Source organism: Leucopleurus acutus, assembly GCF_964270905.1.
Source record: "Leucopleurus acutus genome assembly, chromosome: 4".
In the NCBI taxonomy this organism is placed as follows: Eukaryota; Metazoa; Chordata; class Mammalia; order Artiodactyla; family Delphinidae; genus Leucopleurus; species Leucopleurus acutus.
The window spans coordinates 121,220,035-121,239,465 of NC_139146.1; the positions used below are offsets into that span (position 1 = coordinate 121,220,035).

The 19,431-nt window shown below is 37.6% G+C and overlaps 2 protein-coding genes across 2 annotated transcripts in view; one reads left to right on the plus strand and one right to left on the minus strand.

The window, feature by feature from the left end:
• Positions 1-1,414: 1,414 nt before the first annotated feature.
• Positions 1,415-19,431, plus strand: part of PTPN13 (protein tyrosine phosphatase non-receptor type 13) — a gene marked incomplete at its 5' end in the record, with an annotated part of 176,769 nt that continues 158,752 nt past the window's right edge. Inside the window, one exon of the mRNA XM_082838934.1 lies at positions 1,415-1,529. Coding sequence (XP_082695060.1) covers positions 1,415-1,529 — 115 coding nt within the window. The remainder of the gene's footprint in view (positions 1,530-19,431) is intronic.
• Positions 14,438-14,944, minus strand: LOC309960921 (MICOS complex subunit MIC13). The gene has a single exon (XM_082837914.1). It carries the CDS (start codon positions 14,922-14,924, stop codon positions 14,568-14,570), a length of 357 nt encoding a protein of 118 aa, XP_082694040.1. The 5' UTR covers positions 14,925-14,944; the 3' UTR covers positions 14,438-14,567.

Below are 19,431 nucleotides of genomic sequence, written 5' to 3' on the forward strand. Positions count from 1 at the left end.
ATATAATTACAGAAAATAAGTATTTAACATTTTCTTCCCCTAGTTTCTTTTCCCACTGCTTCTGCCTATATATACATTATTCTTAAATTAGTTTGGTTAGTGTAAAAATCTTAGTAATCACTACAAAAGCAACTTTCTTTTCAAAGAGGGTCAATTTAGTAAAATTTATATAAGAGGATTTTGACTAGCTGCATTTCCCTCTTCCAAAATGTAAATAGGATTATTGAGCCCCATAGAAAATCTTAATTTATCAATATATCACCTACTTAGTTGAATGCTTTAAAAAAAAAAAAAAAAACTGACCCTACAGAAATGTCACCACAGAGGCATCTTTCTGACTTTTTATTTTTTATTATTATTTTTTTTTTAAAATAAATTTATTTATTTTTGGCTGCGTTGGGTCTTTGTTGCTGCACGCGGGCTTTCTCTAGTTGCGGGGGTGGGGCGGGGGCTACTCTTCGTTGCGGTGCGCAGGCTTCTCATTGCGGTGGCTTCTCTTGTTGTGGAGCACGAGCTCTAGGGCGCGCAGGCTTCAGTAGTTTTGGCACACAGGCTCTGTAGTTGTGGCTTACAGGCTTAGTTGCTCCGCGGCATCTGGGATCTTCCCGGACCAGGGCTTGAACCCGTGTCCCCCGCATTGGCAGGTGGATTCTTAACCACTGTGCCACCAGGGAAGTACCCTGACTTTTTATTAATTCAACTTCAATAACGTCTTAGATTACAAAGCATCTTTACATGCGTAACATCTTTCTTTGTCATAGCCACCTCAAAATGGCATTATTGTTACTATTATTATTATTCCTGTGTCACAGATGGGAAACTGAAGTTTAGAGGTAAAATGACTTTCCCAGGGGCAAATGGTAAGTTGGCAACAAAGCTGGGTCTAGAAATACTTAATTTCATTCAGTGCAAAATTTATAGTTATAGTGTATATATTAGAAATGTAGAAATGAATTAGTGAATGGAAAAAATGTGTTCCATCTTATTCCCAACTTCTTCCACCATGGCTGTAGGGTCTCCTGTCTATTCTTTTTACCTAGGATGAATAGCATGAAACCTGGAACTTCAGTCTGGCTGCTTTGATTTAATTACCTGCACTTTGGTGTCTCTGGTACCCTGAGGTCTCTGTCTTCTCCCATGAAGTAGTCACCACCACTATGGCTATTCTCCAGTTCTATCTCTGAATTTGACCCTATTGGGCTAGGGCAAGTGGTTGTTTTGAGAGTTCTTTAACTCCTTTACCTTCTGTGACTTTAAGCTGTAGGACTATATTATATTTACATTGAAGACCATATTGAGAACTCAGGTGGACAGGGACCTCATAGTCTCATTACTGATGCAGAACTTTCACTACTGCAAGTGCAGTAAAGTGGCTGATGTGTAGACCATCTGTTACCCTTGTTTCCTAGGTAATATGCATGTGACACTAGCTGAGGCCCTGGAGGTTCGGGGTGGACCACTGCAGGAGGAAGAGATATGGGCTGTATTAAATCAAAGTGCCGAAAGTCTTCAAGAATTATTCAGAAAAGGTAAGGCCTTTTGCGTGTGTGTGGGGAGGTGGGGGTAGCTGAAAAGCAGCTAGGGTGGCAGACTATAGAAAGGAATGCTTTCTCTTATCTCTCTTAGGGCTGAAAAAGCTCTGATCTTGTCTGCCTTCATTGGAACATCTTCTGTGTGTCTGATATTGTGCTAGGCACTGAAAATATAATGGTGATCAAAAGCAAAAACGTTCCCTGTCTTTCTGGAGCTTACAGTCCAGCGTGGAAGATAGCTATTAATAAAATATTTATGTAAACAAATGTAAAAAATGCAATCATGGCAAGGGCTACCAGGGAGGGGAATCAGTTGACTCTGTGAGAACCCATAGTAGGAGGATTTGATCTGGTGAAGAGGACGGAAACGAAGTCTTCCCTGTATAAATCTCCCCTGAGCTAAGACCTGAAAAAGAAGAGAAGTTAACCAGGTAAGAGGGAGGGAAAAACATTCCTGGCAGAGAGAATTATATGCACATCCCTGGGATAATGCAAACTGAATAACTAGTTTGATGCTTCCCTGCAGAGGTGGTTACGTGGTCCAAATGGTTGTGTAGCATTTTGGAGCTAGAAAAGTTAGAGAATCAGTCTCCCTTTGGTTGTCTAAAAACATTTGCTATCATGCTGAAAAGCTCCACATGAAGATGGTGTTTGCTATTCACACCACATATCCAACACCTATTTAGCGTAGTAAAGAAACCACGCTTCATCTAAAGGAAGAATTAAACTTTAAAACTGATTTGAATTAATTAAGCACAATAAGCATGACAGAAATAGGGGAGGATTTGAGGGTAGTAAGAGTTCTCAAAGTGGGTCCCTCAGGCTTCCCTGGTGGCGCAGTGGTTGAGAGTCCGCCTGCCGATGAAGGGGACGCGGGTTCATGCCCAGATCCGGGAAGATCCCACATGCTGCGGAGCGGCTGGGCCCGTGAGCCATGGCCGCTGAGCCTGCACGTCCGGAGCCTGTGCTCCACAATGGGAGAGACCACTACAGTGAGAGGCCCACGTACCGCAAAAAAAAGAAGAAAAAAAAAAAAAAAAGTGGGTCCCTGGATGAGTAGCACCAATATCACCTAAAACCTTGTTAGAAATGCAGACACTTAGGCCCACCCTAGACCCACTGAATAAGAAACCCTAGGAGTAGAGCAGCAATTTGTGTTTTAGCAAGTCTTTAAGGATATTCTGATGCATTTTAAAGTTTGAGAACCATTATACAATTGAATTGCTGAAGACCAGGAGCCATGGGAACCTTTTGGAAGGTGTAGAGGTGACCACTGATTAAGCAAAGTCTAGAGCACAGGGGAAGAGTGGGGATAGATGGTAGTGTTTTGGTGTTGCTGCTGTTTTCTAATCCAGAGGGAGAAACCTAGATATTTGAAGATCTTTGATTAGAGTTAGGATTAATTTAAAGAAAACTTACTCATTTTATCTAATGCCACTTAACTAAAATCTAGTTATTTTAAGTAGACCTTGTTGTTGTTTGCTTCATTTTAATTTTTCAGAGAATTTTCAGAAAGTATAGGCACTCTGGAGTGCAGAGCAGGTAACCATGCTGCAGAGGTGTTGTTGAAGGAAGGATATGTTGGTGGCATTATTACTCAGTTAATTAACAACAGTCAATATTTAAAAAGCATCTCCTTCTTGTGAGGTGTTGTGTGGAAGATGCCAGTAAGTAGAAGGTGTCACAGTTGCTTGCCCTTAAGGGATAGACTCAAATCAGTCAGATGCATATGAAAAGTTTACTACTTCAAAACAGTGTGCCAGGTGTGTGAGAGAAACAGTAGTGCTAGGGATGTTCAGGGGAGGGAGAGAGAATACCTTTTTTCATTATGCTAATAGCGAGATCACTGCCCTGGCCATGACTCATAGAATATAAAGTGTTTCGCACACTGTGAGTACCTAAGTGTTTTCCTTCTTTCAAATTTTGTAATGTTAACAGAGATCGAATGTCTGAATGTTAAGTCCTTATCATTGAGATGGAATTATTGCATAACATATTGGCACATTACAATAAAGAGATTTCCTGGATGTGTTCATAAAATTAATTGTGAGGCAGGTATATCTTAAACACTGTCCAGTGGGAGCTGGTTACCATAGGCCTTCAGTCCAGTTCACAGCCTAACATCAGTAATACAGAGAAATTGAATTTGGCTTCTTTGACAGTCGAGATTACCAACCATCGTGATTGCCAATTGGAAATTTCTATTTATTTGGAGGAAACTCAGGCTTGTTTTATTTAGTTTACCTAAAATCTATGGTTTTTCATTCCTTTTATTTGATAGCACCATGTCTTTTTGCCACAAGTTCTTCTCCTGACTATTTTAACAAACTGAAATAAAATAACTATTTTGTTTGCTTATTTTGTGGATGAAAGGTGTTGGTCTTGGTTCTCTAGTACATACCCTTATGAATAACACTAGGAGTGTTATGGGGAAAACAGCAGGTAAAATACAGTGATTTTCTTTGTCTGTGTCTGTTACAAAAATCTTTTAGTTCTTATGGATTTTTTTTTTCCCTTATCTTCTTGAACTTGTATGTTGTTCCTGTGTCTTTTTCAGTGCAAATTGACATTCCTATAAGTAGAAGGCTGGAAGTAAGCATTTCTACTAGGGGATTATTGAGCACAGATCAAGAAAATTATCTATTTTTTCATCTTTTTGAGCCTCCTAGTAATTTAAGTCCTTTTTAAAGACAAAATTGTAGTGGTTAGTATTCATAGAATAATGATACCTAAGCATGACCTTGTTGAAAGACATCATTTTCAAATGAATTTCTCTTCAGAGAAGAAGAAAAGTAAAAGTTTAAAAAAATATGTTTCCAAACATTTAGATGATGGTGATGATGATACGTCGTTCTCCTTTCGTTATAAGTTCCTTAGTGTTACTGTCTTGTGAATATTAAAACACGATTGGTGTGATTACTTTTTAGAATTTTTGAGATTTTTGTCGTGGCCTTGCACATGGTTTAGTTTTGTAATATTCTGTGGGAATAGAATGTGGTTTTTTTTCTATTTCTAAGGTATAACTTAAGCTTGTTAATGTTTGTGCTTTTAAATTTTTTTCTATATCCTAATTACTTTGTATACTTGCTCTGGCAGATTCTTAGGGATAGTTTAAATTTTTTACTATAATGATGTCTTTGTCTGTTTTCTTACTACTGTCATGTGTTTGTGCTATTTTATGATACATATAATGGCTAATGACTAATTTAAATGGACTGGATCTTCTATTACTATAAAGTAAGCCCTTCCCCCCCCTTTTAACTACTCATTGCCTTAAATTCTGTCCCTCTGCTCTTAATATTGCCACCTCTGCTTCCTTGCCATTTACCTAGTATATTTTTTATCCTTCCTTAATTTTCAAATCATCTGTATTGTAATTTAGATATCTCTTTTAAATAATAGATAGCTGGATTTTACTTTTTTGCCTCACTAAGGAGATGGATATTCTTTAATTAGGAAATTAAACGTGGCCACTGAAATAAAAGTTCTGGAGGAATTTCATTAAGGGTCCTCTCGTATCATGACTTCTAACTATATGTTTCTCAGTTCCTCTTATTAACTGATTGGGAAAGCGTAGCTGATGTCCAAAAATGTATACACACTTAAGATTTTAGCTTTTACATCGTGGATGAACTCATGCAGGGGCTCAGTGGTCCTGGATAATAAAAAAACAATGCTATTCTCACGTGCATTCTGGATAATCTTTAGAAATGAAATTATTGCTGCCTTGGAAAATTTAGCTTACAATTATATTAGTTGCCCAAAACAGTGATTTCTTTTTTTAAGTTATGAAACTGTTGCTCTTGGCAGAAAACAGATCTTTTGACTCTGTGGGATTTTAAGGTATTAGAATGGTTGATTGGTTGTTGCTAAAATTGCCCCTTCATAACTAATCAGAGGAAAAGACCCAATCTTCCTTACTTAGGTAAGGATATAAATCCCATAAAAATCCCTTTATGTATACTCATTTCTGATTCCCTGTTTAATAAATAAAACAATATTTATTGAAATTAGTAAATTAAACAGTTAAAAAAATAATAGAATAAAGCATTTTGATAAATAGAAGTGCTAAAAAACAATCAAGATTCATTGTCAAAATAAAAACATTCAAAGAGTTACTAGCAGGTGGCCTTGGAAAATTGAGAAGACGTTGCATTTCTTAATGTTTTTGGAAAACAGATTTGTATAAGGTTGCAGAGAGCAGGGCATATAGAATCTGTATTTTATTATAAACATTTGCTTATTATATGCATGAGTGAAAAAAACAAATTACTACAGATAGCTGGGTAAATATCAAATAAACTTCTCTGCTCTTCCCTCCTTGAAAAGTGTTTAAAAATTAGAATTTGTAGGTACCTGTTTAGGAAAACAATCTTACTAGAGAATGAATGATCTATTATTTTATCAGCAAAATTGAGTGAAAGAGTAAGTTCTTTTTTTGTTTTGTAGAATTGCTTTCATTGAATAAACACTTTCAGGGAAATTCCCTTGCTACTGAAAGGAAAATATATATAAGAAATATATAACCTCAGAACCCCACACACATATACGTTTTCATTTATGGAATCAAACTCCTCGAGCTGGAAAGATCTTAATCCATTTCACCGAACTAATCATTTTTAGAGGTAAGGAAACAAGGCCCAACTTAAATGACTTATAAGAATTAATGTTAGCAGAGCAGAAATACTATAACTTTTTAAAGTCACGAGCAGTACCTTTTTAGAGCTATAGAATCACTTTATATATACAGGACAATAAAGTTTTAAAATTGATTGCTCTCCTATGAGCATAGCAACAAGATGTTTAAAAAACCAGTATCAGGTGACAAAAGTGACATTCCTTCAGATTCTACACATATTAAGAGTAATAAGGGAAAATTGTGAACAAAGTTCTTGAAAAAATTCAACCATTTACATGGACACTTTAAAAGACACAAACTACCAAAGCTCATTCAAGAAAAAGTAGACTACCTAAATGGCCCTATATCTACTAAGATGATTGAATATATATTTTTTAATGTGCCACAAAGAAAACTTCAGGCCCATATTGCTTCACTAGGGAATTCTGAAATTTTAAGGAAGAAATAATAATACTATACCAAACATTTGAAGAACATTGAAGAGGAGGAAATACTTCCCAACTCTTTCTGTGAAGCTAAAATTACTGTAATATTAAAACCAGACAAAGACACTAGAGAAGATAAAATAATAAAACCAATATACTTTATGCACATAGATGCAAAAATTCTTAACAAAATTTTAACAAATCGAGTCTAACAGTATGTAAAAATTATAATACATCATGATCAGGTAGACCTCAGGAATACAAGATTGGTTTAACATTCAGAAATCAATCATTATAATTCACCGTATTTACATGATTTGCAAATATTTTTCTCCCAACCTGTGACTTCTCCTTTCATTCTCCTAATAATGTGTTAAGAGCAGTAGATGTTTTAAACTCTGATGAAGACTACTTTATCATTTTTTCTTTCATGAATCATGCATTTAATATATCTAAGAAATCTTTGTAGCTCAGGGTTACAATGATTGTCTCCTGTGCTTTCTTGTAGAACTTTTACACATTTAAGAAATCAGTTTTTTTCCTGCATCTACTGAAATGAACATATGGTTTTGCTTCTTTAGTATGTAATAAAAAAAATAAAGAAATAAAGAATTAAAAGCAAAAATAAACAAATGGGGCCTAATCAAATAATTATAAGCTTTTGCACAGCAAAGGAGACCATAAACAAAATGAAAAGATAACCTACAGACTGAGAGAAAATATTTGCAAAAGATGTGACCAACAAGGGCTTAATTTCCAAAATATAGAAACAGCTTATACAGCTCAATATCAAAAAAACAGACAACCCAATCAAAAAATGGGCAGACCTAAATAGACATTTCTCCAAAGAAGACATACAGATAGCCAATAGACACATGAAAAGATGCTCAACATTGCTAATTATTAGAGAAATGCAAATCAAAACTACAATGAGGTACCACCTCACACCGGTCAGAATGACTATCATCAAAAACTCTGTAAATAACAAATGCTGGAAAGGGTGTGGAGAGCAGGGAACCCTCTACACTGTTGGTGGGAATGTAAATTGGTACAGTCACTATGGAAAACAGTATGGAGGTTCCTTAAAAAACTAAAAAGAGAGTTGTCATATGATCCAGCAATCCTACTCCTAAGCATATGTCTGGAGAAAACTCTAATTCAAAAAGATACATGCACTCCAGTGTTCGTTGCAGCATTATTTACAATAGCCAAGCCATGGAAGCAACCTAAATGTCCTTGGACAGAGTAATGGATAAAGAAGATGTGGTACCTATAAACAATGGAATATTACTCAGCTATAAAGAAGAATGAAATAATGCCATTTGCAGCTACATGGTTGGACCTAGAGATTATCATACTAAGTGAAGTAAGTCAGAAAGAGAAAGACAAATACCATATGATATCACTTATATGTGGAATCTAAAATATGACACAAACCTATCTACAAAACAGAACAGACTCACAGACATAGAGAACAGACTTGTAGTTGCCAAAGGGGAGGGTTGGATGGGGAGTTTGGGACTAGCAGATGCCAACTATTATATATAGGATGGATAAACAAGGCCCTACTGTATAGCACAGGGAACTATCTTGTAATAAACCATATATATATGGTATGTGGTACCCCAGAAACTAACATAACATTGTAAATCAACTATACTTCATTAAAAAATAAATAAAATACAATAAATTTAAAATTCAGTTCCTCACTTATCTTAGCCACATTTCAAGTTCTTTCTTAAAAGCCATATGTGGCTAGTGGCTACTAAAATGTTCAGTTAGAATTTACTGTCCTAAACTGTGGTTCAAGAAAAACATCAGTTTTGGATGAAAAATACATATTCAGTGTATTTACCATCAGCAAACCCTTATTGAGGAAATTACTGAAAGATGTATTTCTGGAAGAAGGAAATTTAACTCAGAAGGAAGAAGAAACCTTCAAAAAGGAATGAAAGCAAAAGAATTAGTCAACTTGATGGTAAATCTAAATAAGCATTGGCTATATAAAATATTGATAATAATGATGTCAAATTTAAAATTATAAATAAAATAATAAGACTTAGACTGGGATAGATGACAGGAATAAAACAGTTTAAGGGTTTAATTCTATTCATGAGAATGGTAGGTTTCTTGACTTTAGAATTTGCGTAGTCAAATATCCTTAAAGTTTGTAATAGTAATCACAAAACAAAAAGAGAGAAAATGTAAAACTTCCAATCTGGTGGAACCAAAGGAGAGTAAGTAACTCAATGCATGAAAAAGGAGACAAAGCACTGAACTTCAAATTGACTTACTCGTTGTTTTGTTTTAAGCCTTTATAAGAAATATGGAAAGTTTTTGTGGATTAAAAGCTTTTGAGTAAATCTTTGTATAGTCTATGCAGCTTTTAAAGACCAAATCCTAACTAGTCTCTTTATATTACATTCCTAATTATTTACAATAGTAATTTTCTTGATTAACAGGGTGTATTTAGTTGTCTTTGACATGCTACATCTTGCCCTGCCTACATAAGGCTGGAATTAACAGGTCCTTCAAGTTAAATGTGTTTGAACCAGGTAAAGTTACCCCATATGTTCCCTGGAAACAAACTATAAAACATGAAATTAATTTAATATCTAACATTCTTAAAATGAATAATGTGGGTTGTTTAACAAGTGTATGAAGCACTTGTAGTAAACCACCCCTCCCCTACAACTATTGTCTACCGTGGTTTTTTTTTGCGGTTCGCGGGCCTCTCACTGCTGTGGCCTCTCACCGTTGTGGAGCACAGGCTCCGGACGTGCAGGCTCAGTGGCCATGGCTCACGGGCCCAGCCGCTCCGCGGCATGTGGGATCTTCCCAGACCGGGGCATGAACCCGTGTCCCCTGCATCAGAAGGCGGACTCTCAACCACCGCGCCACCAGGGAAGCCCTGTCTACCGTGTTTTGATGTGAAATTCTTTTGGCTCTAGATGTGACAAATAGGCCATTTTATAAATTTAAAGAGTCATACGTTTAGAGGGGAAAGTAGCTACAGGTCATGCTTTCTAGCCCCATCTTTGCTGACAAATGTAATTTTACTGTATTTATTGTTTTAATTTAATACAGGAATTTTTTTAAATGAGATATAATATATATAGTAAAGAGCATTATTAATTGTACTGCCTGATAAATTTTATAATGTACACACTCATATAACCACTGCCTAGATCATTTCTAACACCCGGGAAGCCTTCTCTCCTGCTTCCTTCTAATCAATTCTTGGTTACCAAGAATAATCATTATTATGAGATAGCACATAAATAAGTTTTTAAACAATCTTTAAACATCATATAAATAGAATCATACAATGTGAACTCTTTTGTGTCTGACTTCTTTTTTTTTTTTTTCTGCGGTACGCGGGCCTCTCATAGTTGGGGTCTCTCCCGTTGCGGAGCACAGGCTCTGGACGCGCAGGCCCAGCGGCCATGGCTCACGGGCCCAGCCGCTCCGCGGCATGTGGGATCCTCCCGGACCGGGGCACGAACCCGTGTCCCCTGCATCGGCAGGCGGACTCACAACCACTGTGCCACCAGGGAAGCCCTGTCTGACTTCTTTTATTCAACATTCTGACCGAAATTTTTCCATATTATGTAACTAAGATTTTTAAAGAAAACGTTTTGCAATTCTCATGTTTCTTTTCCCAAATATAGAAATTAGAAGGGGGCTTTATGCTTTGTATCACTTAGTAACAGGTTAAGATTTTTCTTGGGTTGATGTGTGTCAGTCATGGTTAACATTTTTACAAGAAATATATCGTTATATTTCTTTTTGAAAAATAGAATAGTTTACCATTCAAATAAGCCCCCTCCCTCCTTTTCCCTTTGAGAAGGAAAATTTCTTTAAAATGTAAAATAGGAGGATGGTAATCTGAAGAGCAGCAGAGAATAGCATTAGTGAGCACAAAAATGTTTTTCATAAGCAGCTACAGATCATGGTTATGTGGAAGCATGTCATCATAAATCAAGCCATTTTCTTTCTGGAATACTATTTCCTTCCTCTGCAAACTGAAAATATACACTGATCTTCATTGACCTTTGCATCTAGTTCCTCAAAAATGAAATAAATGACAGTCACCCTTGATATTATTGGTTTTTCAGTCTTTGTATAAATTCCAGGTCCTTCAAAGTGAAGAGAAGTTGGTGAGTTCACTTTTAAAATTTTGTGTTCTTTTTTTCCCCAGCTTTATGCAGGTAGCAAGGGTGGAAGAAGATCTCCTTTAACCTGAAACTTTTCTGTGCTGGGGCGGGGGGAAACCCCAAACCCGCTGCTTTGTAAAGGGCCTTTACTATAAAAGTTATTTCTATTGCTAATTACCTTAGTTATAATTTATTTTGTCTGGCAAACTATAATGTGGCAGTTGTGTGATCTACAGGGGCTGTCATGAAGTTGTTAGGTGGCAACAGAAATGCCAGTGCTTTACGAAGCTTAGCACTTGGTTCCAAGATTGCTTAGACAAAATTGTTAAACTAGCAATAAAATCAAGTTTTTAAAGAGACTTTACCATTCAAGATTAACATTTTTGCAACTGCTTGAATGGAATACTCAGATAAGATATGATTTGTGCATTTTAAGAAAGAAACCACCTTCAAGCAAATTTGTCTATTGGAAGTCTACAGCCTAAAATATGATAGACGTAAGTAACAGTTTTGCTCTCAAAGTTTAGGCCCTCCTTGGGGAAATAAAAAATTGGTATTAATCCCAGGATGTTTTCCACATACTGGTTGTATGCTTAATACCACATTGACATATCAGGGTAGAAGAGATCAAAGGTGCTCACCTCAAAGTTTGAAGAGATACAATGTAGATATTCATTGGATTTAAGAAAGTGTCAGAAAAGAAGCAAAGTGCATTGGAAGTTCATTTACAGTTTGCTTTCCTTTGGGAACAAGATAGAAAAAAAACCAAATAAAGATAATTTTATCAGCTGCATAAGGGAATTCATTTCTAAATGCACAGTCAATGATATCCTCAGTTTGGTGCCATTTATTCAGCTTCCCTCTTATAGAGAAGAGCTGTTTAGGTCTCCCTTCTAGTCTAAAATTATTTCTGGTAGTCATTCTGCCTTTCTAATACAAAATGACTTTATTATAATTTGATAAAATAGTTTCTTGTAACACTTTCTGGCTTACCATATCTCTTATTAAATGCCTCATTCATGGCTTTATAAAGTGAAAAAAATTTTTTTAAGCTTTAAGGAAGGATTTAAAGCCATACGTATTCCATCTCATGATATCCTTGGTATTAGTTAATTGACATAGAGATGGAGCAAGTACAAGGTCAAGACGCAACTTAATTGAGCTATGATACTATTTTATTGCCCCTGAAAAGGGCATTGGTTCCTGTCTGTGTGTCGGGTAGATTGGTGTGCCCATCTGAATCCCCAGGAAGCTTTTTTTTAATATACAATTTGATAAGTCTTTCTTTAATTAATTAATTTAATTAATTTGGCTGTGCTGGGTCTTCATTGCTGCACTTTGTTGTGGTGTGAGGGCTTCTCATTGTGGTGGCTTCTCTTGTTGCAGAGCATGGGCTCTAGGCGTGGGCTTCAGTAGTTGCAGCATGCAGGCCCCAGAGTGTGCAGGCTTCAGTAGTTGTGGCGTGCAGTCTCAGTAGTTGCAGCACGTGGGCTCAGTAGTTGGGGCACATGGGCTTAGTAGCCCCGTGGCATGTGGGATCTTCCCGGACCAGAGATCAAGCCCGTGTCCCCTGCATTGGCAGGCGGATTCTTAACCACTGAACCACCAGGGAAGTCCCCCAGGAAGCTTTTAGAAAATACTGTATAGAATCCTGTGCCCTGTCTCCAGAATTCACACAAAAATCCTGTGAGTTAGGAGACAGGAGGACTCTGCTTTCTCAATTACCCCTAAGCCCTGAAAATCAGATACTTTGTAAATAAGTTTGTTTTAGTATTCCAGTTAAAAAAGCTGACACTTCCTTTGAATCATACTTGAAAATGTAACTACAAGTAATAAAGATTGGTGAATAAAATGAAGATCCAGAATATTCCCTCAGTGAATAATTTAGAGTTCCTGGTGTTCGAAAGTTGAAAGAAAACTTTTTCTTCATAATAGAGATTCAAAATAAAATTTTTTTTGTGACTAGCAGAATGTAAATTGATAAGTTATTGTCGTAGATCAGGGCAGAGGACACCTTTAAAAGGTGTGGACTGGTGGTCTAGAGTTAGCATTGTAAACAAATTCATTTTTTTCAAGTATTGCAATTACCTTATCATAACGGTGTTGTACTTGATCTTTAGGAAATTCATATTTCCTATTCTTAAACCACTTATATTCTAGAAGAAATGTGTGAAAACAGAGTTACAGAAGCATTTTGTTCAGTATTTTGTCATATAATTTTGAGGTGTGCAGTTTTTATTGATGTGGGTAGAGAACATTGGTGGGAAAGGTGAACACTAAAGAAAAATCAGAGAGGAGGAACTTAATATGCTAAAGGAACAAAGTGGGCAGTTTCTTCAGAATATGATAAGAACGGAAGGAAGAAATATTTCTACAACTGTTTCTTTAATGCTGATCAGGTGGCCAAGGAGGTTTGCTGAAAAGGAGGGCAAAGGCTAAGAGACCTGCTGCCTTCTATCCATACTGTCCAGGTTTTTAAACCCTATTGCTTTTAATAATCATAACCAATTTAGTTTTACTAATATAGATTACATACATATATCACTTTTGTTAAACTCAGATCTCATTAGTGTTTTGTTATGAAGATGCATGGTTTGGAATTACCTCAAGAGTCTTGCAAGTACATAACAAAACAAAACTACTAAAAGCCTAATTGATGTGTTAAGTCATACCAAGATTCCAGTGGTTGTGGTTTGGATAGGTGGCTTGCTTGTGTTTAGTGTTTAAAAAAAAAGAAAAAGGGGCTTCCCTGGTTGCGCAGTGGTTGAGAGTCCACCTGCCGATGCAGGGGACACGGGTTTGTGCCCCAGTCTGGGAGGATCCCACATGCCATGGAGCGGCTGGGCCCGTGAGCCATGGCTGCTGAGCCTGCGCGTCCGGAGCCTGTGCTCCGCAATGGGAGAGGCCACAACAGTGAGAGGCCCGCGTACCGCAAAAAAAAAAAAGAAAAAGAAAAGAATGTGTGTCTTTGTGTGATTAAATGTCATCAGTAAGAGATAAAAATGTCTTTTCCTATTCTAGTGAAAAGCTCATATATATCAATTTAGACTGACGAATTTGCATAATTTTGTGTTATCAGAATGCTGTAAATTCTATTACAAATAAAAATTTCTAAAACTGTATGCTCTTGCTATAGTTGATATGTGTACATTCAGATAATTTTTTATTAACATGAATCTAGTAATTCATATTATTATACCTGAAGATAATGACTAGGTACAGTAAAACCAATTTCACATGTGTAGTTAGTTACTCAGCAAGTACAAAGTTCATTGCTTGTAAAATTTTAAACTGATTTTTCTAAATTTGGGATCTGTGCTAACTAGAAATGCCATGCAATAAATAGAACACTTATAGAAGATATATCCCCAAGGAAGTAAAGAAAAAACAGTATTTTAGGATACTTTGTATCTTAAATCATCTGTATTTCTAGTATGAATTTTAGGTAAGAAATACCCCCCAAATCCCCAAAGATCTAAAATAGAGTAATTTGAGAAGTTTGTTATTCTGAAACAGTACTTGTTATGTATGGTATGTTCCTTGTCTTCCATTGTGGGGGAAAAAGCTAAATAGGTGATTGAAGATGAACTTAAGTAGAGACTTTTCTTAGATATACTGTCTGCATCTGGTATCTTCAGAGTTTTATTAAATAATAATAGCTACTACTTTTTTTTTTTTTTTTTTTTTTTTCACTTCCAAGTCCTTTATTGGGCCGGCAAGGCCGGGAGCTGCCCTAGGAGTGGGGTCCCAGTCTGGCGTCCATGGCGCCCCGGCCCCTGTTCCCGCCTGGGGCAGGCAGCTTCCTCTTGACAGGCTACTTGGTTCGCTCCTTCAGGTATTCCCAGCCCTCCTTGGAGTACTCCCAGGCCTTGGAGGGGGCCACAGACAGAGCGGACATCACCGTGATGATGCCTGAATTCCAGGACTCGCGGATGTGAAAGTTAAACTTTGGAGGGGCTGGGAGCTGGGGTATCTTCAGGCCTGTCTGCTCGCACACGTACTGGCTGAACTGGTACACGGCGGTAGGGACCACCTCCTCAGCTTTCTGAAGGACCGCCTGGCTCTTGTCGCTGGGCCCCAGCAGCTCCTGGTCGTACACCAGGTAGACAGCGCCCCCAGCCACACTGCCCTTGATGAGGAACCTCATCAGCGACCACACTCCGGATACCATGACCGCTCCGCTCCGCGCGCAAGGACAATAGCTACTACTTTTGTATTGCATTTTCTGTGTGCGAGAAACATTTCTAAGTGCTTTTTGCATTAATCCCCACAGCAGCCTTATCTATTCAGATAAGGAAATTGAGGCACAGAGAGACCAAGTAACTTATTTAAGATCGCAATGTAAGCTACAAATGTCAAACCTAGGATCTGAACCCAGGGATTCTGGCTTTAGTCCTAACCATTACACCTCACTGCCTCTCTTATTAAATGAGACTATATACTAAATTAATGATGTCAGATAATAAAAGGAATGATATGAAGCTGACAGTTTGTTATATATTTTTAAATCTCCTAGGTGAGTTTAGAGATTTGGATGCTTAGCAAAGTCTGAGACATACTATATCAAAACATAAGTTCTTGAGGACCAAAGGCTTATAGGAGTTTATTAAATGCTGTTGAATGATTGGCTACATCAAGAAAATTTACATGATGTAAAATGTCTTTGAAGAGATGATCATTATCATTTTATATTATACAGATGTCTTGTTTTTATTAATGTTTTTAAATTTATTATTTTATTTTATTTTTAGCTGTGTTGGGTATTCATTGCTGCGTGTGGGCTTTCTCCAGTTGCTGCAAGCAGGGGCTACTTTTTGTTGTGGTGCGCGGGCTTCTCGTTGTGGTGGCTTTTCTTGTTGCAGAGCACAGGCTCTAGGCACGCGGGCTTCAATAGTTGCAGCACACGGGCCCTAGAGCATGCGGGCTTCAGTAGTTGTGGCACGTGGGCTCAGTAGTTGTGGCACGTGGGCTCAGTAGTTGCGGCGTGCAGGCTTTAGGGCACACAGGCTTCAGTGGTCGTGGCACACGGGCTCAGTAATTGTGGCTCACGGGCTGTAGAGTGCAGGCTCAGTAGTTGTGGTGCATGGGCTTAAGTTGCTCCGCGGCATGTGGGATCTTCCGGGACCAGGGATCGAACCCGTGTCCCCTGCATTGGCAGGCGGATTCTTAACCACTGCACCACCAGGGAAGTCCCTATACAGATGTCTTAATTCCAATTGTAGTGCATAATTTTATTTTCAAAAAGCGGTTGCTATTCTGTTGTTTCATATTAGAGAAACTGAAGGTTTAAAAGTTAGTAACAAAATTTATGAGGAAATAATAAATTTTTAATTGGGAATCAATTTGGAGCATAGACTGTAATTTCCCATGAATCTTTTTTTTTTTTTTTGGAGTATAGTTGATTTACTAATCTTGTGTTAGTTTCAGGTGTACAGCAAAGTGATTCAGTTATACATGCACATATATTCATTCTTTTTTAGATTCCTTTGTCATATAGGTTACCACAAAATATTGAGTAGAGTCCCCTGTGCTATACAGTAGGCCCTTATTGGTTATCTGTCATATATAGTAGTGTGTGTGTGTGTGTGTGTGTGTGTGTGTGTGTGTGTTCAACCCAGGCTTCTGATTTATCCCTCCCCACCTCGTTTCCCCTTCAGTAACCATATGTTTCTTTACGATATCTGTAAGTCTGTTTCTGTTTTGTAAATAAGTTCATTTGTTTGTTTCTTTCTTTTTTTAAAATTAGATTCCACACAAGTGATATCATTTGGTATTTGTCTTTCTCTGTCTGAGTTACTTCACTTAGTATGAGAATGTCTAGGCCCATCCATGTTGCTGTGAATGGCATTATTTCATTCTTTTTTATGGTTGACTAATATTACTTTGTATATATGTACTACATCTTCTTTATCCATTCCTCTGTCCAAGGACATTTAGGTTGCTTCCATGTCTTGGCTATTGTAAATAGTGCTGCAGTGAACACTGGGGTGCATGCATCCTTTCAGATTATGGTTTTCTCCAGATATATGCCCAGGAGGGGTATTGCTGGATCATATGGTAGTTCTATTTTTAGTTTTTTAAGGAACCTCCATACTGTTCTCCGTAGTGGTTGTACCAATTGACAGTCCCACCAACAGTGTAGGAGGATTTCCTTTTCTCCACACCCTCTCCAGCATTTGTCTATAGACTTTTTTATTTATTTATTTATTTTATTTATTTATTTTGGCCGTGTTGGGTCCTTGTTGCTGCATGTGGGCTTTCTCTAGTTGCGGCAAGCGGGGACTACTCTTCATTGCAGTGTGTGAGCTTCTCATTGCGGTGGCTTCTCTTGCTGCAGGGCACGGGCTCTAGGCACGTGGGCTTCAGTAGTTGCAGCACGTGGGCTCAGTAGTTGTGTCTCACGGGCTGTAGAGCACAGGCTCAGTAGTTGTGGCGCACGGGCTTAGTTGCTCTGTGCCATGTGGGATCTTCCCAGACCAGGGATTGAACCTATGTTCCCTGCTGTGGCAGGTGGATTCTCAACCGCTGCGCCACCAGGGAAGCCTCTGTCTATAGATTTTTTGATGATGGCCATTCTGACCAGTGTGAGGTGATGCCTTGCTGTAGTTTTGATTTGCATTTCTCTGATAATTAGTGATGTTAAGCATCTTTTCATGTGCTTTTTGGCCATCTGTATGTTTTCTTTGGAGAAATGTCTATTTAGATCTTCTGCCCTTTTTTTTTTTTTTTTGATTGGGTTTGTTTCTTTGACACAGATCTGCATGAGCTGTTTGTATATTTTGGAGACTAATCCCTTGTCACTTGCTTAATTTGCAACTGTTTACTCCCATTCTGTGGGCCATCTTTTCATTTTGTTTATGGTTTCCTTTGCTGTGCAGAAGCATTTAAGTTTAATTAGGTCCCATTTGTTTATTTTTATATTCATTACTGTAGGAGGTGGATCACAAAAGATATTGCTGTGATTTATGTCAAAAAGTGTTCTGCCAATGTTTTCCTCTAAGAGTTTTACAGTAACCGGCCTTACTTTTAGCTCTTTGATCCATTTGGAGTTTATTTTTGTGTGTGGTGTTAGAGAGTATTCTAATTCCATTCTTTTACATGTAGCTTTCCAGTTTTCCCAGCACCACTTATTGAAGAGACTGTTTTTTCTCCATTATGTATTCTTGCCCCCTTTGTCATAGATTAATTGACAATGGGTATGTGACTTTATTTCTGGGCTTTCTATCCTGTTCCATTGATCTATATTTCTGCTTTTGCATCATCTGTATCATGATGTTTTGATTGCTGTAGCTTTGTAGTATAGTCTGAAGTCAGGGAGTCTGATTTCTCCAACTCTGTTTTTCTTTCTGAGGATTGCTTTGGCTATTTGAGGTCTTTGTGTTTCCATATAAATTTTAGAATTTTTTTTCTAGTTGTGTGAAAAATGCCATTGGTAATTTGATAGGGATTGCATTGAATCTGTAGATTGCCTTAGATAGTATAGTCATTTTGACAATATTTGGTCTTCCAATACAAGAACATGGTGTATCCTTGCATCTGTTGGTGTCATCTGCAATTTCTTTCATCAGCATTTTATAGTTTTCAGAGTAGAAGTCTTTTGTCTCCATAGGTAGGTTTATTCCTCAGTATTTTATTCTTTTTGATGTGATGGTAAATGGGATTATTTCCTTAATTTCTCTTTCTGACCTTTTGTTATTAGTATGTAGGAATACAAGAGATTTTTGTGTATTAATTTTGTATCCTGCAGCTTTACTGAATTTATTGATGAGCTCTAGTAGTTTTCTGGTGACATCTTTAGGATTTTCTTTGTATAGTACCATGTCATCTGCAAATATTTGACAGTTTTACTTCCAATTTGTATTCCTTTTCTTTCTTTCTTTCTTTTATTTCTTTCTGCATGCAAGCTTTCTCTAGTTGTGGCGAGCGGGGGCTACTGTTCGTTGCAGTGCACAGACTTCTCATTGCGATGGCTTCTCTTGTTGCAGAGCATGGGCTCTAAGCATGCGGGCTTCAGTAGTTGTGGCTCACAGGCTCTAGAGCGCAGGCTCAGTAGTTATGGCACATGGGCTTAGTTGCTCCAGAGCATGTGGGAGCTTCCTGGACCAGGGCTCGAACCTGTGTCCCCTGCATTGGCGGGCAGATTCTTAACCACTGCAACACCAGGCAAGTCCTCCTTTTATTTCTTTTCCTTCTCTGATTGCCGTGGCAAGGACTTCCAAAACTGTGTTGAATAAAAGTGGTGACAATGGACGTCCTTGCCTCGTTCCTGATCTTAGAGGGAACGCTTTCAGCTTTTCGCTGTTGAGAATGATGTTAGCTGTGGGTTTGTCACATATGCCTTTTATTATGTTGAAGTAAGTTCCCTCTATTCCCACTTTCTGGAGACCTTTTATCATAAATCGGTGTTGAATTTTGTCAGAAGCTTTTTCTATATGTATTGAGATGATCATATGGTTTTTATTCTTCAGTTTGTTAATGTGGTATATCACACTGATTTGCAGGTTTTGAAGAATCCTTGCATCTCTAGGAGAAATCCTAGTTGATCATGGTATATGATCCTTTTAATGTATTGTTGGATTTGGTTTGCTAGTATTTTGTTGAGTACTTTTACATCTATGTTCATCAGTGATATTGGCCTGTAATTTTCTTTTTTTGTGGTATCTTTGTCTGGTTTGGTA

Coding starts and splice junctions, on each gene's coding strand:
- LOC309960921 (XM_082837914.1), bottom strand. CDS start 14,924: ATGGTATCCGGAGTGTGGTCGCTGATGAGGTTCCTCATCAAGGGCAGT.